This window comes from Lactuca virosa, chromosome 8, assembly GCF_052849685.1.
Source record: "Lactuca virosa cultivar CGN04683 chromosome 8, Lactuca_virosa_CGN04683_v6, whole genome shotgun sequence".
Classification (NCBI taxonomy): Eukaryota; Viridiplantae; Streptophyta; class Magnoliopsida; order Asterales; family Asteraceae; genus Lactuca; species Lactuca virosa.
In genome coordinates, this window is record NC_136433.1 from 79,789,225 (window position 1) to 79,816,116 (window position 26,892).

A 26,892-nucleotide genomic window follows, 5' to 3' on the forward strand; every position below is an offset into this window, starting at 1 on the left:
GCCATGAGACCCCTCCAATGACTCAGATCTGAAGTCAAGATTCCATGTACACCTCACAAATCCAAAAATGGCTTGGAAAGCCCTAAATGTGCCCAAAACCCAAGTCCAAAGATGAATAAACACATAGAAGACCAAGACAGGGGCATTTTACCTTGATTGGGCTGAAAATGGAACTAGATCCCTGAATCTCTAAGCCCCAACTCGAACTCTCAAGCTTCCTTTTTCTTCTCCAAGCTATACAACCCACCAAATGCACCAAAATGGCCTTAGAACACACAAAAACGGCTAGGGTTTCGTTACACAGCTTTCTGGGAGTGATAAGGGCGATGGAGGCCAAGATAAAGTGTTTAAATAGGGTGCAAACCCTAAATATTAGAGTTTTGTCCAGACAGCTCCTACTCGTCGAGTCGGTCTTCTGACTCGTCGAGTAGGTCACTTAAACCCCCGATCAACAGTCGAGTCTACTTGGCGAGTTGGGCCTCCAACTCGCCGAGTCCCAGGGTAAATTGTAACATTTTCATGGAATTAAATACGTACCAAGAATCGGGTGCTACAGAAGGAGGTGGAAGAGATGTCATTTGATGGGATTATTGTGGTGGTACTCTTGCAGCTGTTGGTATTGAATCTTGGTAAACAACAACCATAGCTTACTAGAGACCCTTTTACGAAGAAGGGTTTGTCATCGGTGGCAGAAGGTGGATCAAGAATGAAGGAGGTGCAAGAGATGTCATTTGATGGGATTATTGTGGTGGTACTCTTGCAACAATTGGTTATGGGTAGGAGAAGACGATCGTGATTCATCATCGGAGTCGAAGAAACTGAAAGTAATGACGATGTTGGGACAGAAGGATGAATTTAAAGAGGGAGGAGTAGGTCATGTGTGAGTGCTCCGTTTAAGATTTCCATTTACGTGTGTTTTGTGTTACATTTTTGGTGGTCAGTGGCGGTAAGAAGGTTTCTAGTGGCGGTAAGAAGGTTTCTGGTGGTGGTGTAAATTTTCGGCTGTGGTGTTTAACTGTTCTCAAACAAAAGAGAAATTTATATATTAGGTTTAATGTTTTAAAAGGGTTGGGTGATAAAAATAATGAAAAATAAATTGAAATGGACATTATAGTCATTTCATGTATCGAAAGGAATGAAGCGTGTAAATTTAAATTAAGGAGAGATGAAACATGCAACTTTTAACCAAACGATGGATGATCCGAGTTAATTTTTGAAAATAGGGACCAAACGTGTATTTTGGCATCTACACGAGGAAGCATCCATGTAATTTACTCTAACGTCTAGTTCCCAAGTTTAAACAAAGAAAAAAAAATAAAGAGAAAATAAAGTAAGGAAAGAAAAGAAAATAAAGGAAAGGGAAAAAAATTTCTTTTGTGTTCCCGAATTAGAAAGAAGTGGAAGAAAAGTTAATCATTTTGTTATTTCTTTCCAAACCGGAAGGAAAGTTATGAGGAAAAATAAACATTTTATTTTCCGCCACTTCATTCCATTTTTCTTCCTAATGAAACTCGGCCAATTTTTCTTATTTTCTTTTTATTTCCACAAATTTTATTTTATTTTATTTATTTATTTATGGGTAAATTACACCATTCCTCCCTCGTGCATATGCCAGAAAACACGTTTAGTCCCTATTTTCAAAAATTAACTCGGACCGTCCCTCGTTTGTTTAAAACTTGCACATTTCATCCCTCTGGACATAAAAAGACTGTTTTGCCCTTATTTATTTATTTATTTTTTAATTATTAATTACTAATCCATTAAAAATATTATTTATTAAATATGTGGGCCATTTATATTTAGCCATTGGAAAATTACTTAAGACTACCATCACTATTAGCCTCCGGTCACCACCACCACTAACCTCCGGCGACCGCCACCGCTACCTTTGTTACTGGGGAAAACACATGCAATCCATGTTCTAATCCAAAAAAATGCTAACCCAAAAATCCATTCAAGACATCAAAGCTATTTAAAAAATCAAATCCAGAAATCCATTCACGGCATCAAATTCATAAATCAATACTTACATAAACTAATACACATACATACATAGACAAAAAAACTACAAATATGGTTTATATCTTCGTATGAATATGAAGAAGAAACCCCCGTATGAAAAAAAAAACTTCTGATGCAAATTCGATTTCTTATGATTTGAAGCCTAATCAGTAAGATAGTGGTTCGATTTCTTCTGAACAGTCAGATATGAGGTGCAATCGTGGGGAGAAAACGAAGGAGAAGGAGATGGGGGTTTGGTCGGAAACAACAAAGGCAATAACAAGATCTAAGGTTTGGCCGCCGCAAGTCGGGTCCCAGAAATCGTTGTTGTTCGTGGTTGCCAGATGATTTGGTGGATCGATTAGGGGCGGTCGGCATTGGTCGCAAGGTCTCCTTTAGTCGAGTATGTCGGTGGTTGAGTCCACATTTCCGACATGAATCGGGGAAGGGAAGTGAGGTGGTGGTCAGTGGCAGTGGTCAAGCAGGTTCTGGTGGTGGTTGTATCTCCGGTTGTCGGATTTTGATTTTAAGGGGAGGTGAGGACAATGAAGAACGTGAATGGAGAATTAGGGTATTTCTAGGTAAATGGGGGGTGGGGTGATAGGTTTAATTATTTATAAATTATTAATAAGTGTAAATATAAAGGATTAAAATTTATTTTTTGTTTTTCTTATAAAAACAAAATAAAACAGTAAGGGCAATATAGTCATTTTATGTTAAGCAAATGATGAATTGTGCAGATTTAAAATAACGATGGATGAAACATGAAAGTTTAAACCAAACAAGGGACGGTCCGAATTAATTTTTGAAAATAGAGACTAAACACGCTTTTTGGAATATGTACGAACGACGATCGGTATAATTTACCCTTTATTTATTTTTGTCTCGTTAACTATGGGAACCAGGTGTAAGTGACCATTGTTTGTTTATTGAGTTTACATATTTTTCAAAATTATAATATAAATATCTGAATGAAAACGGGTCTGGCGTTTCTGTTCTCTTACGTATCCATCATCATCGCCCACAATTTCATGTTTCACTGTAATCAGACCTCCAATCTCGAAATGAATATATAGCACCTTCTTCATAAATTAAAATTTTCAGTGCTTTTCATGGAATCCAGTTCCGTAGTTCTTCGACAAGGTACGATTTGTTATATTTGGGTCTTATTAGTTGAAATTTTGTTCGATTATTCATCATATATTTTTTTCTTTTTTCACTTTGCTAAGATCATCGATTCCATGAAGTGTGAAATTGCTATCGATTGCCGAATTATATCTAGTTTGTCTTCCAATTTATGAGAATTTAAGGATTCAGGACCCTTACATTTTTAGGTTTTCCCCAATTTATGAGTTTTCGCCTTCCTTCAGTTGAGGAACATGAATTTTAATTTCATTTTTTGAAAGAGTTTAGTGGCTACCAAAAGGTGAATAATCCAGGATACTAGCAATTTATAGCAATCAAATCTCCCCTTCCATATTTTGCTACGTTCTTTTGGATGCTTGATGGCATGCATACACTCTCTAAACCATTCTCAATACATTCAAATTTTGTTGTTGAAAATTAAAACTCTTAACCTTCATATAAATACATCGATATGGTGTTCTTCACAAACTTCTTTGCAATTTGGCAGAATTTTAGCTTTAAACCTTTAAGCATTCACTTGGTGATTTGGTTTATAAAAGAATCCTTAATATTTATTTTCAAAGCTGCAACATTTAAGTTGGCACAACATGTTTCCAGTGAAATTTAAGGTACCATAGCAATCTATAAGAATCGTGCATAAACTAAGGTGCTATAGCAATTTTGAAGATTACTTGTGGATCTTTTGTTAACAGGATGCTAGGTGGAGTGTAGATGACACTGATGCAGACATCATATTACTCCATAAATCTTTCATCAAATTTCAAAATCAATAAAAGTGAGAGAAATGGAAGAGTCACGGGACCCATTACTTCAACCTAATAATGTGACTGAATCTATGAATGCCAATGGGGATAACTCAAGATTCAACCTTATTAATCGTGGGGGGAAGAACCAGAACTTCATAGGGCCTGGTTTTCCCGGGTTAAAAAAACGAGGTCATGCTCTTGGAAACCGTTCTTGGATTAAAATAGAGCAAAATGGGAACTCAAAAGTTGTGGAATTGGATAAAGCTACTGTAATGAGACATTGTTGTTTACCAGCTAGAGATCTTCGGCTTTTGGATCCTGTTTTTATCTATCCTTCAACAATTTTAGGGCGTGAGAAGGCTATTGTTGTTAGTCTTGAGCAGATTAGATGTATAATTACAGCTGATGAGGTGTTTCTTATGAATTCACTTGATGGATCTGTGGTTCAATATAAGTCTGAATTGTGTAAACGCCTTCAGGAAGAGAATCATTCGGGTAAGTTACTATTCTAAACCTTTTTTAACACTTATGTTCAACTGTAAATTACCCCAAAGTTGAAACCTATTTCAGTTTTGGTTGAAAGATTTAATGTCGGTTTTGGTCCTTGGAAACTTGAAACATGGACCAAAATCAGAAAGTTGATACGAAACCTTGAAATAAGGACTAAAACTGAAAAGGGTTTTAGCTTTGGACTAAACTTGGTACATATCAGAAAGCACAGGGACCAATGTTGTAGTTTACTTTAACAACTGAATTCAATCTAAATTTTAGAGTAAATAAATTACAAAAATGGTCCCTGTGCTTTCAGATTTTTACCAATGTTTAGTCCAAATTAAAACCTTTTACAGTTTTGGTCCTTATTTTGAGGTTTTATATCGATATTGGTCCATGAAACCTTGAAACAAGGACCAAAATTTATATGAAATAAGCACCAAAATCAATATTAAACCTTGAAATGAGGACCAAAATTGGAATCTTTTTTCAGGTTTGATGCTCATTTCAAGGTTTAAATCGATTTTGGTCCTTGGAACTTTGAAACAAGGACCAAAATCGATATCGAACCTTGAAATATGGACCAAAATCAATACGAAAACTTATTATAAGGACCAAAATTGAAAAGGTTTCAGTTCTTCACTAAACTTGGTAAAAATCAGAAAGCACAGGGACCATTTTTGTAATTTTATCACCTTGCTGTCTGTTTTCGTTCAGATGACCTACCATTTGAGTTTAGGGCACTTGAACTAGCTTTGGAGTTTACCTGCCTCACTCTTGATACTCAGGTATATACATACACAAGCTTTATATATATATATATATATATATTTATGTAATATTATTAATACATTTAATTTAATAGGTTAAAGAGTTGGAAATGGAAATTCATCCTGTTCTTGATGAATTAGCAAAATCAATAAGTACCCTCAATCTTGAACGTGTTCGTAGATTCAAAGGCCACCTTCTTGCATTGACTCAACGTGTGCAAAAGGTACAAATTTATTAGACCAAGTTACATTTTTGGTCCCAAATTGTTTTCTCTTAAATTAAAAAACAAATAGTTGTGAAAAAAGCTGAAAAGTGTTAAAAAAAAAATTCAGGTTTGTGATGAAATAGAACATCTAATGAACGATGATGGAGATATGGCTGAAATGTATCTAACTGAAAAGAAACAAAGAAACTCATGCAACGATTTATACGATCAAGTTCAAGGTAATATTATTTCAACTTCAACAATGGGAACGGTGGGGCCCACACTGGGAATGGGAATGGTGTCAAAATCTGCCCCGGTTTCTCCTGTGGGGTCCACAAGTGCAAGTGGTTCACTTAAACTGCAAAGGGCGTTTAGTAACATAAGCTCCCATAATAAACATGGAAGCCTGTTGAGTTCATCTGTAACTGGTGAAACTGAAAACATTGATCAACTTGAGATGTTGCTGGAAGCTTACTTTGTTGGAATCGACAACACTCTAAACAAGTTGCTTTCTGTAAGTTATATTAACATACTAATTACTATATTGCCCCTTGCTGATCACCTCAACATTTTTCATCTACGATGACTTTTATGAATAAAAAAAAAAAAAAAAACTAAAACGGATAGACATCTACCATGAGATTTAAACATCATTTAAATTATCCATTTGTAGCTCAAGGAATATATCGATGACACTGAAGATCTCATCAACATTAAGCTTGTAAGCAACCATATTTCCTATGACCATGAACTTATCTCTCTTTCATGATTATTGATTCTAATGGAAGTTTATATTATAATTAAATAGGGAAATGTTCAAAACAAGCTGATTAAATTCGAGCTGCTTTTAACAGCTGCTACATTTCTAGCAACAGTATTTGCAGTTGTGACAGCTGTATTTGGAATGAACTTTGAAGACGATGTTTTCAACGAGCCAAATAGATTCAATTGGGTTGTTACCATCAGTGCAACTTTATGTGGGGTTTTGTATATCTGTTTCTTGTTTTATTTCAAACATAAGAAAGTTTTCCCTCTCTAGATTTTCATTTCTTTTTTTTTTTTTTATTATATAAAAATAAACAATTCCCAATACCCCTTTCATTTTGTATTTGTACATATAACATATGGTTGTACTTTATGATCTTTTTCTTTTAAGGGGTTGATGAAAAAGATTCGATTCTGGTGTGGTCGAAGTCCCAGAAAGAGTTTTCTTCTTGTGGGCATGGTGAATGTGAACGAGGGGTATTTTGGGTATTTTGATTTTTGAGAAGTGACTCGAGTTCCTTGATACGTGCTTCGAGGTTGGATTCGATTACTTCATGAAGGCGTAATTGTAAGTCTATTGATGAAACTGCGTAGTTTGGAGTGAAAACGCGGTTGGTGTTTTCACTTTTGCTACTTTTTCCAGTTTTGCCCCTGGGGTCTGATTCGGATTGACTATCGAGTTGCCAGTTGACTGTATCTAGGTTCAGATCTCCTCTAGCCATGTCTGCTTCAAAGTCTGAATCAATCTGTGAAATGTATATTTTTTAGTTGATAGACTTGATGAGAAAAAGTATTGTTTCTTTTTGACTTAATGGACTTAAAGGGGGACATGACTTAATCTGGTAAACTATATATGAATGTTTTTTTACTTAATACAGAAAGAACAACTTAACAGAGAAACTATATACTAGTGTTTCTTTTTTACTTGATGCAAAAAGAAGTATTGAACATCTAAAGTTCCAATTTTTTACAAATTTGTTAGACCAGTTTTTAAAATATTTTTTAAACATCATTTATCTAGTTAACATTTTATGGAAAAATAGGGTCTTAGTAAGCTTACCTCAACAACATTAGACAATCTTTGCATTGTGCAACTCTTCATATTTTCTTCCAACCTCTCAAGCTCAGCCTCAAGTTCTGCCTCAATGTCACTGGTTAACTCAAACTTTTCCCCTTTTGGACTATCAATTGCAGTTCCATCTGGCTCGATTTCAAGCTTCTTTGTGTTAAATCCATCTTTTATTTCAAGTTTAGAGTGTAAATCTTTAACCATATTCTCAGCTTGTTCTAGCAAATCATTTAGATGCTCGATTTCTTTTTTATTAGTAAAAGTACCCGATAGTATCCCCATTGTAATACCTACAAACAACAACACCATGTCAAAATTTTCGTTTTGTCTTCTTGGAAGCTTCATTGATCCAATTGGTTGTTCCAAGAATGGTGAGCCGTCTATACATGCACCATTGCCATTTTCTTTTTCTTCCATGAACACGACCTTATGATCTTTTAAATCTTTGTTGTTACCAGTTACCACTAAGGGCCTTAGACTCGTGAATGGTTTGCTGTTCATGTTCTTGGTTTTGAATTTGTGTAAACGATTGTTAGAAGATGTGTCTAAGTACTCTTGTTTTCCATCGATTTCAGTTGTGTGATCTTGATCTACTTGTTTCTCGATAAAGGTTGAAGTTGAACCGGAAACGTGATCAACATCTCTGTCTAACAAGCATCTTTTTGCTAACTTTGGCAATGGGAAAACTGGGTCAGGTATTTTGTCGAACACTTGGCGTGCGTCTTGTTGCAGGCGTGGTGATGGCAAAGATTGTGACTGCTTTGATGAGCCATCTTTCTCCCCTGATAAATTCTGCCAATGCTTGGCCACGTAACCTGCACCAGTAGCTGCTGCAACCACCCAGAACTCCATGATCGATCTTTTATGCAACGCTGGCAGGAGGATATGAACGTGAACTTTGAACTTTTGAAGAGGGCTCAAAAGTCTGATTTTTAGGCTTGATGACAGGTAGATCTGTTTAGTAAAAGGTTACCCACTTCGGAAGAAGATGATTGCTGCAAAACCCTGGAAGGAATTTGAGAGATGTTTTGTGTGCTTTAACAAATGGAGACGTGAACTTGTAGTTTGAAAGATTGAAAACAAAAGAAGAAAATGGTAGACTATGTGATCATTGTGTTTGAATATGTTTTGTTTATATAGTCACTTTCATTATTTAATTGCAATGTTCCAAACCACATGATTGTCGATTGGAATAATAAGGTCCTCAATTAACCCTTTCCATTTTTAGCCAAGTATCTTTAAATAATCCATATGATAACCTCAAAAAAATAAATGATGGAATTGAATCACTAAAAAATAAAATAGACATCACCATAGAATGTAACCATAGAATTAAATACACAATATAACGAAATTGATTGATACATTTCGTTGTTATATGTATTGGATACTACTAATAAATCATTTAGACATATTGTTTGTTATTAATAAATAGAAAACTAAATAAGGTAAATTGATAAATAAAGAAAAAAAAATGCTATTTTATAATAATAAATTTTAACTAAATAAATATATATCCTTAAATAAATTGTATGATGTATATAAACATAATTCAATTTTTTATAATACATGTTATACATGTTTTGCAAATAATTTAAAAAAAAAAGTCATCTATGATCTAAAAAGAATCCACTTCGGATTCAAATGAGCCAAACTTGTTACATCTTTTGTCATTGCAAGTAAAACCAACTAAAATTTGGTAAATATGTCACATTAAATAACTAAAAAAAATATTACATACATTGGTAAAATAATAGAGCAACTTGCATATTTTTATAGAATAGAACTTTTTGTTATCCATTTATCATTAATGAAATTTTGAACTCAATATAAAATATAGTTGAGATTTCATTTATAACAAGATCATATATCGTCTAAAATGCATAGATCAACATCATGACAACCAAGCACGACTCCACCATACATGGATTTATTACAATCCTAACATCAAATACCTACATTAAAATACACTCACCCCCTATACTATCAACCATAAACACATCACCCCCCTACACTTTTATTTTTGCACAATACCATTTCCACACATTAACTTTCCAAAAATACCCCAAATGGTGTACACATGCAATCTTCAAGATGCTAAGGTTGTACTTGGACAACTATCGATTGTACATGCCAATATGTCTCTATAATCACGGGAAATCATGAATGAATCATATACTTGTCCATCTCTACTTTTCTTGTATTCGAACAAAAGGGTAGAATGGTCATATGCAGTAAGTTTTAAAAACCCGTAATCGTAATCTCTATAGATGCTCCAAGTGGTTTTAAATGGAGCAAATGGGGTAAGGCTCGCCCCTCCACCACCAGCCACCACATGTATTGTCCCATTTAAGCCGCCTTTGTAATGCTCCTTCTCATCACTCATGCAAGTATTCTAAATCAACAAGTTTATAGAAAAAGTCAACAGTCAGATTCAGACAGTTTGATACCATAATTAGAAGCCTATGATTTGGTCTTATAGCATTTGATATGTTTCTAACAGGGTCTGGTAAGAAATTGGATCTGACTTTAATCAGACTTTGACTCAATCAACAACTATCAAACAGATTCTTAAAAGATAATAAATTTGCTATTATTTACTTTTTCCTCTCATTTCCCTAAGTGTGCATTCATTTTTCTTAAGTATTGTTTAAAATTTTATAAACATACCTCATAAATGGGACACGTCCTTTCATAATTATGTGCATGTCCATAAATAGCTATATCAACTTTATATTTTTGCCATAGCTTTTGAAGGCTATCTCTTCCCATTGGTTCTCCAAATGAACCTTCAACTGCATAAACCAAAGAAGAAGAATATCCCAATACACGATGTGCAATGAAAATCAACCATGGTTGCTTTTGTCGATCCACAGATGCAAAACAATTTTTTATAAAATTATATTGTTCGCTTCCTTCTCTCCAATCATGCTCTGAGTCAGCAATGCAAAACCTAAACATGCCATAGTCTGTAGAATACCTACATGGTCAAAAGTCAAAGTCAGCAATACAACACTTGATGCATAAAGTACAACATGACATGACATACCAGAACTTATCTTTATTATCAGTTGGAACATGAAACATGGTTTGTGCAACAACACCACATTCTCCCCCTGAACCGTTGTTTTCATAGAAGGATCCTGAGTTGGGCCAATCACGTTCATGATTGCCACTATGATATTATATAAACATAAATAATTTGTTATAAAAAGTGATATTAAGTAAACCCTATGAAAATATAAGAGGGAAAGTTTGAATTTTGAGGTCAACCATTCATAATTTTCAACTTTTTATGAATATGAACTCTTTCAAATTTCAAGAAACTTGTAGGACAAAAAAACATTATATTTTGTGGTTTAACTCTCAAACTTCAATTTTTCCAATCAAACCATACAAGTTTTTTTTATATTTTCTGAATTAACCATTTTGATAACAGGTCAAAATGGTTAATTTGGAGAATTACGGGTGAAACCTGATATAACATGTCAAAATGGTTAATTTGAATTGTTTGAAGCTTCTATGGTTTGTTAAGCAAGATCAAGTATGGGAGGGAAGTTTGACTTTTGAGGTCAAGCATGTTAGTTTTAAACTTCTTAAAATGACAAAAATTCTTAAAGATTCTAGAAAATTTTGATACCCACTTAAACATTTCATAGAATGACAACAATAAAAACCATAAAAGAAGTAAATATTTTAAAAAAAGATCCACAAGAATGTTAATCTTGAAAGTTGAAAGTCATAAGTTTGACCTCAAAGTATGTAAGAAAAAAAGGAGTAGGATGATACCTAGCAATCATATAAGGCTTAGATGAGGCAATTGGTTCTATTTGAGAAGTGAATTGGTCCCATTGTGAAAGATATCCATTTGCATAACAGATATCTCCAATGTGAAAGACTATATCTATGTTTTCCAAGTCATCAATCAGTTGCTTTGTAGTGTTAAGGGACCCACGTTGGAAATTATTGTATTCATTAGATCCATCAACCTCATCCTGCATCATATTTTTGACATAATTTAAGTGTTAGATGCAAGAAATAGCAACATACTTTAATTCCTTCCTATTACAACTTTATACATAAAAAAAACTATACAATTATTTATACCAATGTCATTCTCTAAAATCCAAGAAATTGACTAAAAAACATTAGTCTGAAACTGAATAATTAATAATAAATAATAATAAAGTAGAAACCTTTCCCATATCACCAAAAATGATAACACGTTGTAGAGAATCTTGACCAGGATATGGAGATGATTTAAACTCGTACATCTTGCTCCAAATGATTGTATCATTCAATAATTTGTGCCCTAGTTTGTATGTATACCTACATAAACATAATAATCAAGATTTATTATTTTTATTACACAATTAAAAAGTATAATCCAATAATAAAGCAAATCTAGTGTTTAGTAAACATACATCATATTGGGCCATAATTCTTTCAAGAAGCTTGTATGAATATAGCCAGGATCACGCCACCCCACAGTTCTTGCTGGTGGACCTTCAGATAATCAGCCGCATACACGCATCAAAAAATAAAATAAATAAATAAATAATTATACTCAAATAATGATATAAAGGTAAATCTTTTACTATATACCACACATGCTACGTTGGTCAAAGGTCAAAGTTCCAGCAGAAGAAAGCCTCTGTTCTCCACCTTTTTTACCCCATTCAACAAAAGCCTTTGCTTCATCAATTCCATATCCACTTGTCCACGTCACACTCATCTACAAAACCATATTCCATGAGTACATATTTTTTAATGAATAAAAAAGTAGAAAAAAAGACAGATGTCAAACTCACTTCATCCCACATCTTTCCATGAGCTAATCGTGGGTAATTTGGTGCATTTGGGTTCACAAAAGTAACTGTATTTGAAACTGCAACAAGATTCGGCTGAAAACATAGAGTCAACGTTTGGTCAATGCAAAATGGGCAACAAGATGTGACCTTGAAAAAAAAAAGAATTTACAGTTGATAATCCGCCTGTGAATAATGCAAAGGAGAAATCGGATCTTTGGTTGATTAATTGAAGATTTAATGTTGATTCTCCTGTATCTTTGTAATTAGGATTGCTGTAGTTTGCGTATAAAAACTGCAAAATGGATTCATAATTAGCAAACAATTGTAAAGAAACTTTAACCAAGGAGGTCTTTGGATGCGCGTTTAAATTAATTATTGTGATTTTGTAAACTGGTTATGATTATGGTTTTCAGATTATTTCGAGTCAAAATAATTAAATTTGGATAATAATGTAACGAGTTGTTGCTAGATAACTAATTATTGAGATTATATGTAGAATTTCCTAACTATCCCTATCTTTTAGCAACTGATTAATCATTTTTAAAATGCACATCCAAAAGCTATCTAGGACCCATGTCATAAATAAAAGAACAAACCTTAATAGGTGCAGTACACAAATACGGAGGGCTGACTCTTGAGTTTTCAGGGACGCAGGTTGAATCGCTGAAAACAATAGACTGTTAGGTCAATTTTTTATCCAACTGAAAAAAGTGGGATAAAATTTGCAGCCTTTTGTCCTACTCAAAAAGACGGGACAAAAGTTGCAGTTTTTTGTCCTACCAAAAAAGGTGGGACAAAAAATGTGTTCTCAAAATTATTATACTTTGAGAACTCTACGTAATTATAACAATAAATTTTTTTATTTTTTATTTTTTATTTGGATGACTATGTTATAATTAGTAGAAATCTACGTGATTATAGCAGTAGAAGTTGGATGTTATAATAAACAAATTGAAAAAAATTCTTTTGCTATTTATTGCATTTAACCTGAAAATAAAAATGATAAGAACCTGAAATTGGCAGGGGAGAAAACTCCAACCCAATCATCATTTGATGGGTTCAAATTGCTGATGTACACATTCACCCATTCAGAATTTTGGCCCTAGAAAAAAAAATAATCAGATTTTGACAACAATTCCACTTTTCGACTTGAAAATCAGTATGAAAAGTAAACTGCTACATCACTACAATCTCAACCACACCTTTGATCCTAGAATGGTAGGAGAAGCTTTCACACAGGCAGCATCAGTTAGAGCAAATGTCACTTGATGTATTCCAATTTTCGCAAAAGAATGATCTCCATGTGATGTCACTTCTTCTGAGCTCAATAGAACCCAAAACCCTACTACCAAAGTGAACATCACAACTCCAATCATCGCTTTCTGTTCTTGAAATCGAATGAACAAGTATATTAATCAGCAATTTGCAGAGGCATAGAAACGCTAACAGTTTAAATCAAATGGATACACTAATTGAGTAGGGTAACGAGTGAAAAGAAAATGAAAGTAAGACGATAATATAGAAAAACAATCAGAGAGGTAAATACCTTGATAATAGTAGCACATAAAACGTTGCTTGCAACCTGATTTTCATCCGTTTAATGGCAGTTGTTGCTGCAGATTGATTCATGTTCGGTAAGTATTATAGAGAAGAATTATTGGGTATATACTTTTATGCCTCTTTTCTGGTAGGAATTTTGGCGAAGGTTTACCTCGTTAATTTTTTTTTTTTCTAGAGGTGTTATAATAAGTGTTTTAATATCAAATCATCCAAAATTTCATTTTTGTTAATGTTAAAAGATATGATTGGTAAACAAATTGAGAAAAAACAAAATAGACTTGGCAAGAAAGATTGTAGATGTGTTTTGTCCCTAGTTGAAGAAATCTTGAATCCTTGGAAGATGTACTTAAATTTTTAGGAATTTTGTAAAATACGTCAAACTTTATATAGTATTAGGTTGTATAGTATATTCATCACACCATCATATCAAACATATAATGTTATATAATATTGTCAAGAAAAAAAAAACACTAAATTTTGTTGTTGTCATTGTCGTCGTCGTCATCGTCGCTAAGAGTCTTCATGTGGTATATATGATCCGGAGAAGATTGTTGTGTGTTTTTTGCTATGTAATTTCTTGAGAAGTATTGTGGGCTATAGGGTGTAAATTGTTCATACAGATACAGATACCGATGAAATCCATTGTACAGATTATACACACAAATAGCTCGTGTCAAGTGTTTCATTATGTTCCATTTTTTAAGGACTCCAAAAGTTCGCTCCATTTATTTATTTGTTGATTCTTTCACTTTCTTGAGCAATTTTTGTTTTTCATCTTGTGAATATGATGAGTATGATTTGAAAAAATATAACGTAATTAAGATGTATCCCATCAACAAAGTAATACCATACAAATATTGATTTTCATCTGCTACAAACGGAAAAGCATGTGCTTTTCTTGCTAGAATATCATTTAATGTTGGTGTCCGGTTAAAACGCTTATGTCAGTGTTGGACCCTACAACATCAAAGTATGCATGCCAAAACCACAGATCTTATGACACCAGGATTCCATGACCATCTCACATAAATTGACCTCGCAATGTATTTATTATCATCGTCATGATTCTATGATCACCTCACATGAATTAACTTCGCCATGTGTTTGGACAACTGCCCCACGCCAATTAATGTTTCCAAACGTTATTGAGAAACCGTGTGTTGCTTTATGTTTATGAAAATAAAAGAGTGAAAAGTTTGTGTGAAAAGTTTATAAATACTTGGGTATTCATAAGGTTAGTTTTGAAAAGAATATTAAAAAATTAAAAAATAAATACATTTATTAATTACCAATGGCCAAAATTTTGAAAAATATGGGTGTGACACCGTGTGGCAAAGGCCACGTCCCTCCACACCAACAAGGCATCACATCAGGGGAAAGGGCGTGAAGAAGTGTTCACCTCATCATCATGCCTATGACGTGTTATGTATACCTAATAAGGAGATAGCTACAAATATAATACATATTATTGGTTTTGCAACATCAATTTTGGCAAAATAAAAAAAACAAAACAAAAAAAAATCTCGATGATATATCATGTATTTAGACCAGCCCAATTTTTAAAAGCAATAAGAGCTTCCATTTTCTTAACACTTCTTTTTCTCAATTTCGACACTTTAAGCTTCTTATGAGTCTCCATAAACGCTTGTTTATACCTCCATTTATCTACAAATATCTTCATCTCTTGAGACCTCTCCACAACTTCCATCACAGCATCAAAGAACCCCCCTTTCACCAACCCATACAACAACCCATCAACCAAACCATGATCCAATTTCAAACCTTTATCACCTCGTTTCTTAACATCATTCCACATCATCAAAACACTAAAATAATCTCCCGCATTCATATATCCATTCACCAAAGAAACATACGTTTGCTCACTAGGTTCAAATTGAAGAAAAATCATCCTCCTAAGTGTTCTTCTTGCATCCTCTAAACGACCCGCTTTACAAAACGCATGGATAATCGAATTCCAATCGTGGGTCCCGATTTTGACCCGTGGATCATCAACTACTTCATCTAAAAAGGCTGCCATAAGTTCAGGTCTATGGTTTTCTGTTAATCCTGTCATTATTGTTAAATAACTACCTGTTAATTCATGTATTCTTGCTTCCCTCATGTCTCTAAAAAGTGAAAATGCTGACTCAAAATCTTGACTAGACATACACACGTCTATTAAAGCATCAAAGATATTAACATCGAGTTCTAACCCTAAACTACACATTTCTGATACCATTTGTGAAGCTTCTGCTGTTCTTTGTTCTTTAGTGTAAGCTTTCAAGATTGACACGTAAACTCCAAGCCCTATTGAACCTCCTAATATATTCATTTCATCAAGAATGTTATGTGCTTTTTCTAATAAACCAAGATTATTAACACATGCGTTTATGATACCATATCCAATGGAGTTTTCAACTGTTACAGATGTAGATTCTAACTTTTGAGCTTCAAGTATTAATCTTGCTAAATCTTTGATGCTTCCATGGTCAAGATATCCTTTTACTATTTTGAGATAAGTTTCTTCAAGAAAGTTTAGACCTTTTTGATCTGATTCTTTTAAACTTTGCAAGATAGTGATGGAAACAGATTCTAGATAGCCTGATTTTACATATCCGCTTATCAGATTGCTAATAAAAATGGTTTTATTAGGAAATTTGAACCTAGATACCAAGTCTTGTAGTTCGATTATCTTGTTCTCGAGTCCTTTTGTTGCGTATAGATAAGCAAGGTAACTAAAAGTGGTCTCATCTGGGCGAACACCTAAGAGAGACATTACGTCGAGCACCTTGTGGGCGTCAGAAACTGATTCAAGTTCATGGCAACAGCCCTCCAAAGCAGCGTTACAAGCAGACAAATCGGGTTTCAAAGATTCTAACTTTTCCTCCTTTGCTATCCTACAGTTCTCATTGAAGACCTCGAAAAAGTCACAAAATCTACCATTTTTCTTACTAATCTCCACAAGCGTATCTCCCCAGATGCCAAAAGGAATGAAGTACCTGTTCTTGAGCATAGACTTGACCAATGCAAAAGCAGGGGCACCATTTGTATCCTTGATTGAAATTAAGAAAGTCTTGACTGATTTAGGGTCTAATACATCTGGGTTTGTCTCTAACACGAACATCAAAGTAGCAAACGCCCTTTTGAGATTGTGAGTGTCGTTCCCGGCTGAACACAAACGAGCAATCAATGAGTTAATGAGAGGCTTACTTGGTAATAATGAAGATGACGATGAAAGAGATTTGAAACACTTCCAAGCTTCGTCTGTGTTATTTTCCTGGAGAGACAGTTGGAGAGTGGATTCGAGATTGGGGTTAAGTTGGTTATCTATGGATGTAGATTTTGGGGTTTGATTAGTAGGTTGATTGCATTGGGGTTTTCTTACAGCAAAGATTGAGGGCTGGAGGAAGGAATAAACGGAAGGAGGAGATGGGGTTTCTGGTTCAGAAGAGAAGTATCGGAACAAAGAGAAAACTCTTCTTCTCCACATCGTCGTCCTCGAAGACGAAAGAGATTCAGGTGCAAGCAGAGAAAAACAGATATGTATTCTCAATATTATAATGTATAATAGAATAAGACTGGAATCTAAAAACAAAAAGCTGGAATAGCTCAGTTGGTTAGAGCGTGTGGCTGTTAACCACAAGGTCGGAGGTTCAAGCCCTCCATCTAGCGGTTATTTTTTCACACAAAGTTTATTAGTATCATATATTACAATTTTGAAATAATGTTATATATTAATTATATTGTTTTTTCACACAAAGTTTATTAGTATCATATATTACAATTTTGCAATAATGTTATATATTAGTTATATTGTTTTTATGTAACTAAACTACAATTCATAAATTAAGATATCAAATAGTTAATGATCTTATATGAGTTTTAAAAGATAAAATGTTTTTTAAAGTATTTATTGTTAAAATCTTTTGATTTTGATTTTGGTACGTTGATCCAGATGGAAATTATATATTACAATTTTGTAATAATGTTATATATTAATTATATTGTTTTTATGTAACTAAACTACATTTCATAAATTAAGATATCAAATAGTTAATGATCTTATATGAGTTTTAAAAGATAAAATGTTTTTTAAAGTATTTATTGTTAAAATCTTTTGATTTTGATTTTGGTACGTTGATCCAGATGGAAATTATATATTACAATTTTGTAATAATGTTATATATTAATTATATTGTTTTTATGTAACTAAACTACATTTCATAAATTAAGATATCAAATAATTAATGGTCTTATATGAGTTTTTAAAGATAAAATGTTTTTAATGTATTTATTGTTAAAATCTTTTGATTTTGATTTTGGTACGTTGATACAGATGGAAATTATATATTACAATTTTGTAATAATGTTATATATTAATTATATTGTTTTTATGTAACTAAACTACATTTCATAAATTAAGATATCAAATAGTTAATGGTCTTATATGAGTTTTTAAAGATAAAATGTTTTTAATGTATTTATTGTTAAAATCTTTTGATTTTGATTTTGGTAGGTTTATACCGATGGAAATTTGGCAAGAATGGTTTATGTGATACATACAAAGCAGGTTGAGGGTCTAGTGATCGACACTTCGGTTAAGGCTTGTCATTCCTTAAGCGACTATAGCTTGTCCATATTTATTTGGACTCTATATAGCTTAGAGTAAACACATCGATAAAATGCATGTTGTTATAGTTATCATTGCAATAATCTACTATAATGTCATACATATAAAACAAAAATATGGTTATCAAAATAGCAAATATCACTAAATAAACTATAATTGATTTAGTGAACAACACTATCCCTCGATGCTTGGTGATTGATGTACATGATTTCATACATGAGGTTCATGATTCAAATTTTGATACATCTAAAATATTGCTAGTGCTCCACAATTGACCTCATATTAATGGTTCGGAGACGAGTTCACTGTGGACCGCTCAGATAGCGTAGTTTACCATTTTTCTAAAAAAACAAGTTATAGCAATTAAAAGGGGTGTTTAGGATTGAGTTTTGATTCTTTTTAAATGTTTACTAGCTTATACTGTAACAAAATAAAGTTTTTAAAATGTATTTGGATTAACTTATGTGGTGACAAAAGAGTATAAATTGATAAACATTATTCAGAGTGTTAGGCAAAAATTGTTTAAATATGTAAAATGATTAAAAAAAATGGCATACTTTTATATTTTGGCCTATTTGTTTTTTTAACATATAATGTCTTTAATCATTTTTAGTAGTCTTTGAAGATTCTTACAATAAAATGTCCAAATAATGACAATTTCATAGTATGCAGATTGTGCATAACTATGTTTATTTATTTATTTATTTTTTTTGTTGGCGACCATACATACAATGCATTTTGCCCTCGATATTGATGCTCCAATGACTAGTCGAAATAATTGATACCTAAATAAACCGACAAACATGTTTTACCTATCACCTAGTTTCAATAGTATGTTATATATTCAGACCATTTATGGTAAATCATTATGAACAATGGTTATTTTAGTCTTTTATTTGTATTTTATGCTTATGGTTATTCTCTTAATTACCATGCTTATGGTTATACTCTTAATTACCATTCGTATTAATCTCATATGATTATTTCTTGCCCGTAGATGCGTTGCTTGAACAATTGATGCGTGGTTGCTTGTGCATTTTCACAAAGTCCATTGGCTATTGAATTTTCATGTATCTCTATCATTTTTATTAGGTAATACTCACTATTTACACATGCTTTTAGAAGCATATGTTGGCATGATAAGACTATCCCCATCGGTGGGATTTGATGAGCGCTCACCAAAATCTATTTAAAAAAGAAATCTAAATTGTTGATACACCCGTGAACTAGGCCACCATCAGGATCTTAGATTGGCTTGGATTGCCCCATTTCTTTCTAACTTTTATTTGTTTTTATTATTTTTTGTTTTTTGTTTTTAACCGGCGGAAATATTATTAATAAACTCTATTTTATTACAAAATAAATGCAATATTAATTAAACAAAATACATCAAATGATTTATTTATATTTCTCTATAATATAAGACTAATATATATATATATATATATATATATATATATATATATATATATAGGTTTAAATGTTTCTAACAACTATTGTGTGCATGAATTGACCAATCAGAATTTTAAGAAAAAATGAATCATTAATTAAATTAATAAGGGTATGTTAGTAATATTACATATATTAATTATTATCCAAAATTATACATTTATTTAAGGGATCAATTTTTATTTATCTATTATCGTCAGTCGACGCTACAACCACTTCTTCATCTTCCATCTCCGTCTTCAATTATCTTCCTCCATATCTCTGTTGTTGGCCACCATCGTCTGACCACCCTCCTCTGATGGAAACGTTTCCGGCAAACTCTGTAATTCTGACGATATTGTCCTCTAGCAGCCATGTTTCCGGCGGCCATTACCGGATCCTTCATCGGTATTTTCGAAACCAACGGCGTTTCGGCAACCAGTTTTGACGGCAAGGTCCTTCTACACTCACGTCTTCATTATCTGCTAAACAATATAGATGAAATTAAATAAGTTTGTTTATAAGTCATCCATTCATCTGTAATCGTATTTTACAAAATGTGGACCATGAATTCTTAGACTATCTATATCTCGAATCACATAGATACACACACACATACACACACACACATATATATATATATATATATATATATATATATATATATATATAGGCCTAAGTTATTCTATTCAAAGTAATTATTGTGTTATTGTATGCATAAATGTGGGCCAATCAAATTTACTTATTTTAAGAAATTGATTAATATATATTATTGAATTAAATATAATTGAAAAATATCATTTTAATTAATTGCAAGGGTATTTTAGTCAATTAATATAGATTTAATAAAGGAAAATTGCATTTTTTAAGGGATCATAGATTCTATTAATTTTAAAAATCTGATTTTACAAATTATAATTCTTTTAATTCAGACATTCTGACAGAATATGTTTATGAGTATATTCAAAAATAAAAATATTCTTGAACAATAAATAATAAAAATATTTTTGAACTTATTTCTTGATCGTGACTTTAAAAACTTCTTGTAGAATAACAAATTCTTGAACAATCGATTGAAGAATAAAAACAAAAAATACATTATTTCTTATAGAATACGGGTAACAATTGTTACTAATTACATTTATTGTTAAAGAATAAAACTAAAAAAACTTTCAAAACGGGAAAGAAAACATCAAAATCTAACAACGACAATAATACATTCTAAAAGAACAATGTTGCTTAGAATCACTTTCAATTTTGTGGTCCGTTCTTCAAGCATCAACTTCTGTGATTCCAACAGAATTAGAATTCGTGATTCCATTCCAACAGAATTGATCACTATTTGGAATTTGTGATTCCAACAGAATTGGAATTTGTGATTTCAGCAGATCATGAGGAAAAATTGATCGACACCATGAAGATGATAAAGATATGAAACAAACCCAACATGAAGTCTATACCCAATCCATCCACTTTTGAACCCTGGATATCCACCCGCTAGAATAATAAAGATCATAGCACAAATGTTTGCAGTCGTGACCACTGATTGCACGAAAGTGCTCTGCAACATTCAAATTTCATAAAACAAACATGTTTAACAATAGTTCCAACACAACTTAATGAAGAAAAAAAAGATCTTTGGAAGAAAATGAAGGAATACCTCTTTGATTCCAACACATAATAGCCCTGTAACAATAAACACCAAGAAAGCTGCACAAGGGTCGACCACAATACAATCTAGAGCAACCTAAAAGCTGCTAATGGCAAACTAGAATCAATAGTATGTTAATACTCATTACTCGATAGACTAGAATCAATAGTATGTTAATACTCATTTGCACAATTGATGTATAGAAGTTTAGATAAAGAAATTGCAAAATACCAGAAAAGACGTACCCTGCAGAATTGGCTACAGTCCTAGAGATCTTCATCTTCTTCTTAGCGCCTTTATAAAGATCCTCCAAGCTACAAGGCAAAAAATTCTCCACAGTAGGAGCCTTCTGGCGGATGAACTCTCCCCACCGTTTGGAGCCCTAAAGACCCCATCTTTGAACGTCCTCCCCGCAGACTCAACAGAATAGTAGACAACGATCAGAACATGTCATCATGTCCCAGACAATTTAAGAAATTGAACTGACAGATTATTAATGGAGAGGTAGGTACCTGTTTGGCGACGAATTCTGGGTAATTGTCCTGGAGCAACTGAAGAACTTGACAGAGTTCTTTCTTGAAGGAGGAGGAGGAAATTTTGAGATCAATGATTTGAACGATGGTGGAGATCCCATCGGGGCTGAAATCGAGCTTTCTGATGCTCTTTTCCAGGAACTGGATTCTCCATCGAAGGAAATTCATGCGCTTCTCTTCGACGCCGTGCATGTAAACCACCTTCTCTTGCTCTATTCCCAGATCTTCATCGAGTAGTGATTCGATCCCGAAGATTGATCTTCAACCGGTGATGAAGATTGATCCTACACCGGTGTTGAAGATTGATAGGTTCAGTCGTAGGCCGTATATAAAAAGGGGGATTAGGTTAAAATCAACGTAACTAGCAAAATTATAGGGAGTATTTGCGGAAGTTATTTCTCAAATTACCTAATTACCCTTATTAATTTATTTAATTATTGTTTTTTCTATTAAATTTTGATTGGTCCACAATCATACATACAATAACACAATATTTAGTTTAAACAAATGAACCTAGCTCTCTCTCTTTCTATATATATATATATATATATATATATATATATATATATATATATATATATATATATATATATATATATATATAGCTAGGTTTAAATGTAGATTGACATCTATTGTGTAGATGTGTAGATAATGCTATTCTGTGAGAATGACAAAGAAAATATGTTGTTTGATAATATGAATACGTTCAATCTTATATAATAATTGTAATTATTAAGCATTTTCACTAATTAAATCGTCTATAAGGTTATTATACACTTTTTTTAATTATTAACATTCTGTCAGAATGTTATCAGGATGTTTATTGAGTCGTATTCTGTAAGAATTAAAATAAATAAAAAACGATGTCTGAGAACAAAAATGAATTAGAATTGGTGAGAATCCATTAAAATAACAATAGTTTTGTGAGATTGAACGTATTCACATTACTAAACAACATATTCTCTTAGTAATTTTCATAATATAACATTATCCACACGTCCACACAATAGTTGTCCATCCACATTGTAACATAACCCTATATATATATATATATATATATATATATATATATATATATATATATATATATATATAGTTGCTATTGTGTTTTGATTTTGTTTTCAAATATTGATTATATTTTCTAATTATTTGATTATTTTTTTATTGCATTCTCAAGTTATGTTTTGATTCTCAAATATTGGCTTGTTTTATGATAATGCATAACAAGTGTTTGTTGAAATGCCTGAAAGACAATCTAAAGAATCTAACATTGTGGTATACATTCTGTCAGAATCATTGCAATTTTAGGATTACAATCTATTAGTTTCATTCTGATCAAATTTACATATAAAGGTTCAATATCTATCACATTCTATCAAAATGGTTGTATTGTGTACTTAAGAATAATTTACACTTCTTTATTGTCTACCATATTCTATCAGAATTTGTAGTTTTATTCTTTTAGAATACACAAAATTTAGAATGCCCATGGTGAATGTATAGAATGTTACTCTTACATATTTGATTTCATGGCAGTTATTCTCATCGAATACTCGATTTTAAGGAAGTTATTCTCAAAGAATGCATGAAAGGAACATGATGATCAAGTGCTTGAAGGTTGGATGATGGCATGTGGGATGAAGATGAACAATGGTCAATGATCTTCACAAAAGAAAGCATTGACATAATAATGTACAATATAATGATAAGACTATATATTATAGTATATTCTGGTAGAATATTCAGTTAGAATAATCTACAAATTGTGTTTGTTTTGTTATTAATGAGTGTTTCATTAATGATAGAATAATATACTAAGATTTTTATTTTTTAAGAATGTGATGACAAAAATTTAACTTGTATCAAAAAATTTGTTATTCTTAGAAAATTCATTCAATCAAAAAATGTTGGTATTTCGTTTGAAAATGATATGATCTGATATTCATTCTATAAGAATACTAGGTTAAAACCCGTGGAACCCACAGGTGTTGATTTTTAATTGAATTTAAAAATTAATTATTTAATAAAATAATATTTCATTAATTTTGATAACTTATGAATTGTAATATTGCATTTTTCAATAACCTTTTGATTTGTAAGTATTTAATTACAAACTAAATGATAAGTATTTAATTAGAAATGGAGATTTTTGAAAACCCTTATTTTTGGTGCATGATTCTTGTTGGACATACGCAGATGATGCATTACCAATGTGTGTAATGAAATTAACATAAAAAAACAATACATAATTATAAATAAATAAAGTAATATGATAGATTAAGTGTGATTTGCTAAAAATGAATAAAATATGCTACAAAAAAGTTGGCTACAAATTTTGAAAAACTTCCTTATAAACAACATTGGAGGTTTTATTTGTGAGTTTACCATCTTTATCTAAAATTAATAATTTTACTCCTTCTTTGCTTTGAACTCTAGATAATGCAACATACAATTGTCCATGTGAAAAAACTGGATCTTTGAGAAACAAACCAACATTTGATAACGATTGTCCTTGACTTTTATTTCGTTTGAAAATGATATGATCTGATATTTATTCTATAAGAATATGTATTCTTTCATTCAATCAAAACATGTATTCTATAAGAATATGTATTCTGACATTCTCATAGAATATATCATTCTAACAAAATGTCATTCTGATAAAATAAATCCGGTTATTATAAAAATACGTTGGAATTAATATTGAATTAGTTTAAAATTTCCAGAATTTTAAAATTAGGAGATTTAATTATCCCTAAATTTATGAAAATTTTCTTTTTTAAATATAGTTAATTGTCCAAAATACCCTTATGTTGAAATTTGTGTGATTAAATTGATTATTTTTAATTGGTTAATAAATATAGAACCCTTACTTAAATTATCCCAAATGATTGACTCAATATCAATTTCACAGGAATACAATACTTAGTAAAAACAAAATAACCTAACCCTATATATATAATTTGGGTTGGGTTGGGTTGGGCTGAGTATGAAAAATTAAGTACTGTTGGATTATATAGATAGAAAAGAAAAGGAAATTAGTTTTTAACTTTTTTTTTTTGAAATAAGAAATTAATTTTTTAATAAAAAAATTGAATTGGACTGGATTGAGAAGGAGGACACTCTAATAAGTTAATATCGGACTTCCTTCCTAACACATGTGTACATAGATATCGCTTTATATTTTTTGTAGGTTGGTATGAATATGAACATTCTTGGGTCAAAAAATTGAAACCTGATTTTAGTTCAGTTCCAAAGTCTAGTTAAGTTCTTTCGAACAGAGTAATAGTTTCCAAACTGGTTTTTTTCTGGATTTTCATAAGACCAGACATAATCATCGCGGGAAGAGGGAGTGGGACGATTCCCGCACGACGGAACACCGGACCGTCGGTGCGGGAAACAGTGGTGCGGGAACCGAAGAGGGGAGGGTTTGCCGCGTTCTCTCTCCGTCGATTATTAGGCGATTTTTTTTTTCTTTTTCTTTTTGAAGTAGCCGTTGTTAACGGTTATTTTTTTTTACAAACGGCTATATGCATTAAAAGTGATTTTTTTGTTTGTTTGTTTGTTTGTTAGTTAGTTAGTTAGTTTGTTTGTTTGGTTTTTTTTTTGTTTTTACATTTTTAAACATCTATAAGTACTCAACTATTTACCTTCAATCAAAATTCAAAACAACACCTCTACTCCCTCTATTTTCTTCAAAAAAAAAAAATAATAATAAATCCCGACAATCAAACCCCAACTTCCGATCGAAGGAAAAAAAGTCATGGTTCGAGTTTAAGCACCCCTACTCGAAACATATTTGCTATCGATTCATCATCACAAGGAGTTTATCGTCCCCAACTCGATGCTCCCATTCAATCTCCACTACAATTTCAATACAAAAATGTTAGACAATATTACCCGATCCAAGTTCCAAATGTTACTCCGCAAATGTTTTCAAACTTTGTTGTTTTTCCCGATCAACATTCGCCAAATCAACCTCAAATCCAAACCCAACCCCAAACTCAAACCCAAACCAAACAACAATTCCAAATTGTCGATGCGTTGGATGACTCGGAAGAAGAAGAGATGGTTCCCGAAACTCAACCCACACCACCCCCACAACGACGTAAAAGTAAAAACAAGCGCGCGAGGGTGTCACACAACCGGGAAGACAAAAGCCGACAGCATGGATTCCACAAAAAAGCTAGTTTTGGTAAAAGCTTGGGCTGACATTTCTGAGGATTCGATTCATGGAAATGCACAACCGGGAGAACATTTTTGGTTACGCAATTTAGAACGGTTTCAGGAGGAGCTAGAAAAAGGTGACGACTACCGTACGAAACACCAACTGAATTCGAAGTTTCGAGAAATAGCAAAGGGGGTTTCAAAAATAAACGGGTTGTACAACAACCTAAAAACACAACGAAAAATCGGCCAAGGCGACGAACAAATACTTCAAGAAGCTTTGCAATTCTACCTTGAGGAAGTCGGAAAACCATTCAAGTGACACGATTGATGGAAATTATTGATTCGATGTCCTAGGTGGAAAAAATACGAGCAAAATTTTATTTTTGGAGTCCAACAATCAAAGAGAACGAAAACGGGCTCTAGTGGTTACACAATTTCCTTCGATGCTCGGGTCGGTCTAGATTTAAATCAGGACGACGAACTCGAGCTAGAAGAAATTGTCCGACCGATGGGCAGGGACAAAGCAAAGAGGAAGGGAAAAGGGAATTCTTCGGGTGCATCGAATTTTAGCATGGACCTTGACGAAATGCGGAAAATAACAGCGTCGTTTGATCGATATAATCTTAATTTCTCCGAACGTTTGACGTTCGACAAAGAAAAAGAAGAAGCAAGGAAGAAGGAACGGGCTGAGAGACAAGAAATGGAGGATATGAAGTTCTTGATGGAAAACACCAACCATCTTTCGGGACCGACTCTCGAGCTCGTGATGAAGAAAAGGGAAAAAATTATGAAAAAATATTTTTCGTAGGTTGTTGTTGGTTTGTTTGATTTTTTTGTTTGTTTTTTATTTTCAACTTTTTAAAACTTTAGGTTTATTGTAACTTTTATTTTAACTAATGAAATGCATTTTCTTT

At 32.5% G+C, this 26,892-nt stretch overlaps 4 protein-coding genes and 1 non-coding gene across 6 annotated transcripts; 2 read left to right on the forward strand and 3 right to left on the reverse strand.

The window, feature by feature from the left end:
- The first annotated feature begins 2,946 nt into the window (after positions 1 to 2,946).
- MGT3 (magnesium transporter 3) lies at positions 2,947 to 6,456 on the forward strand. Its single transcript, XM_079063680.1, has 7 exons — positions 2,947 to 3,144; positions 3,840 to 4,388; positions 5,103 to 5,173; positions 5,251 to 5,379; positions 5,489 to 5,875; positions 6,035 to 6,082; positions 6,170 to 6,456. The coding sequence occupies exons 2-7, from the start codon at positions 3,932 to 3,934 to the stop codon at positions 6,398 to 6,400; spliced, it is 1,323 nt and encodes a 440-aa protein (XP_078919806.1). The 5' UTR covers positions 2,947 to 3,144; positions 3,840 to 3,931; the 3' UTR covers positions 6,401 to 6,456.
- A 56-nt stretch (positions 6,457 to 6,512) lies between these two features.
- Positions 6,513 to 8,320, reverse strand: LOC145128903 (uncharacterized). Its single transcript, XM_079063681.1, has 2 exons — positions 7,187 to 8,320; positions 6,513 to 6,872 (listed from the first exon to the last, which is right to left on the reverse strand). The coding sequence occupies exons 1-2, from the start codon at positions 8,045 to 8,047 to the stop codon at positions 6,513 to 6,515; spliced, it is 1,221 nt and encodes a 406-aa protein (XP_078919807.1). The 5' UTR covers positions 8,048 to 8,320.
- A 699-nt stretch (positions 8,321 to 9,019) lies between these two features.
- On the reverse strand, positions 9,020 to 13,711 carry LOC145129884 (putative inactive purple acid phosphatase 1). Of its 2 annotated transcripts, none has more exons than XM_079064710.1 (13): positions 13,553 to 13,711; positions 13,209 to 13,388; positions 13,017 to 13,108; positions 12,603 to 12,669; positions 12,176 to 12,298; positions 12,007 to 12,099; positions 11,801 to 11,930; positions 11,620 to 11,701; positions 11,392 to 11,524; positions 10,985 to 11,190; positions 10,245 to 10,370; positions 9,866 to 10,175; positions 9,020 to 9,590 (listed from the first exon to the last, which is right to left on the reverse strand). In XM_079064710.1, the coding sequence occupies exons 2-13, from the start codon at positions 13,380 to 13,382 to the stop codon at positions 9,285 to 9,287; spliced, it is 1,842 nt and encodes a 613-aa protein (XP_078920836.1). In that variant the 5' UTR covers positions 13,383 to 13,388; positions 13,553 to 13,711; the 3' UTR covers positions 9,020 to 9,284. The 2 variants fall into 2 exon arrangements, with proteins under 2 accessions (XP_078920836.1, XP_078920835.1); XM_079064709.1 differs by having other exon boundaries at positions 13,209 to 13,393; positions 13,553 to 13,698.
- Positions 13,712 to 15,010: 1,299 nt separating this feature from the next.
- On the reverse strand, positions 15,011 to 17,064 carry LOC145134845 (Pentatricopeptide repeat (PPR) superfamily protein). Its single transcript, XM_079069658.1, has one exon. It carries the CDS (start codon positions 17,054 to 17,056, stop codon positions 15,101 to 15,103), a length of 1,956 nt encoding a protein of 651 aa, XP_078925784.1. The 5' UTR covers positions 17,057 to 17,064; the 3' UTR covers positions 15,011 to 15,100.
- Positions 17,065 to 17,164: 100 nt separating this feature from the next.
- Positions 17,165 to 17,238, forward strand: TRNAN-GUU (transfer RNA asparagine (anticodon GUU)). Its single transcript has one exon. It is a non-coding gene; the product is annotated as a tRNA-Asn (tRNA).
- The last annotated feature ends 9,654 nt before the right edge of the window (positions 17,239 to 26,892 follow it).

What these genes read in the sequence shown, in the direction of transcription:
- MGT3 (XM_079063680.1), top strand. Translation starts at nt 3,932, where the DNA reads ATGGAAGAGTCACGGGACCCATTACTTCAACCTAATAATGTGACTGAA. An exon ending in TGACTCAACGTGTGCAAAAG is followed by an intron (nt 5,380 to 5,488) that starts GTACAAATTTAT and finishes AAAAAAATTCAG; the next exon opens with GTTTGTGATGAAATAGAACA. An exon ending in CTCTAAACAAGTTGCTTTCT is followed by an intron (nt 5,876 to 6,034) that starts GTAAGTTATATT and finishes ATCCATTTGTAG; the next exon opens with CTCAAGGAATATATCGATGA.
- LOC145128903 (XM_079063681.1), bottom strand. Translation starts at nt 8,047, where the DNA reads ATGGAGTTCTGGGTGGTTGCAGCAGCTACTGGTGCAGGTTACGTGGCC. An exon ending in GATTGTCTAATGTTGTTGAG is followed by an intron (nt 6,873 to 7,186) that starts GTAAGCTTACTA and finishes TACATTTCACAG; the next exon opens with ATTGATTCAGACTTTGAAGC.
- LOC145129884 (XM_079064709.1), bottom strand. An exon ending in GATAATAAAGATAAGTTCTG is followed by an intron (nt 10,176 to 10,244) that starts GTATGTCATGTC and finishes TTGACCATGTAG; the next exon opens with GTATTCTACAGACTATGGCA. An exon ending in GGACGTGTCCCATTTATGAG is followed by an intron (nt 9,591 to 9,865) that starts GTATGTTTATAA and finishes TTGTTGATTTAG; the next exon opens with AATACTTGCATGAGTGATGA.
- LOC145134845 (XM_079069658.1), bottom strand. Translation starts at nt 17,056, where the DNA reads ATGTGGAGAAGAAGAGTTTTCTCTTTGTTCCGATACTTCTCTTCTGAA.